Source organism: Monoraphidium neglectum, assembly GCF_000611645.1.
Source record: "Monoraphidium neglectum strain SAG 48.87 unplaced genomic scaffold scaffold02884, whole genome shotgun sequence".
Taxonomy (NCBI): Eukaryota; Viridiplantae; Chlorophyta; class Chlorophyceae; order Sphaeropleales; family Selenastraceae; genus Monoraphidium; species Monoraphidium neglectum.
The window spans coordinates 2,229-2,875 of NW_014010744.1; the positions used below are offsets into that span (position 1 = coordinate 2,229).

At 69.2% G+C, this 647-nt stretch overlaps 1 protein-coding gene across 1 annotated transcript in view; it reads right to left on the minus strand.

Annotated features, from left to right (window-relative positions):
* Window positions 1-647, minus strand: part of MNEG_11737 (hypothetical protein) — a gene marked incomplete at both ends in the record, with an annotated part of 4,813 nt that overhangs the window by 1,293 nt on the left and 2,873 nt on the right. The window contains one exon of the mRNA XM_014039790.1: window positions 293-363. Within this exon, the coding sequence (XP_013895244.1) occupies window positions 293-363 (71 nt within the window). The remainder of the gene's footprint in view (window positions 1-292; window positions 364-647) is intronic.

Consider the following 647-nt stretch of genomic DNA (forward strand, 5'->3'; position numbering starts at 1 on the left):
GGGGGGGGCGGGGAGGGGCGTGGGCGCCCCAGGCAGGCACAGATGCGTGTGGTTTGTTGAGGAGGGCGACTCGCGGACCCATCGTAGTGATAGCAGCGCGCAACGATACGAGCGCCACCCCAGCCAGCCCCAGCGGCGCTGCCGACGCGGCGTCTGGGGCAAGTTCGCCGCAGCGGGCGGGGGCGACGGCGGGGCGCAGGCAGGCTCGCGGCTCCGGGGCCCCAAACGCGCCGCTTGGGCAGGCTGGCTCGCGGCGCTGGGGGGTCGGGTTTTTGTTTGTGGAAAATCACACCTCGAGCAGCGCGTCGAACGGCGTCCGGGGCTGCCCCTTGAAGCTGAAGCCGAAAAGGGCGTCCACGATGACTAAGGTGGGGGCGAGAAGGGGCGGCGGCGGGGCGCATCTGAGCCCAGGGTGCGATTGCTTCGAGCAGTGTGGTACCCTGGATGGGCTCAGCCCTGACCCAACAAAGCATTCAGGGAGGGCGTGCGTCCTCCGCACCAACTGAGCTGTTGAACCGCCCCAGGCCTCGCCATCTGTGCATCCCAGGGATCACATGGGCCGAATTCGAGGCGGGGTGGGGAGACAGGCGGGACGGCGAGGCGGCACACTTGCGAAACCGCAAATGAGGAAGCACGCGGGCGATGGC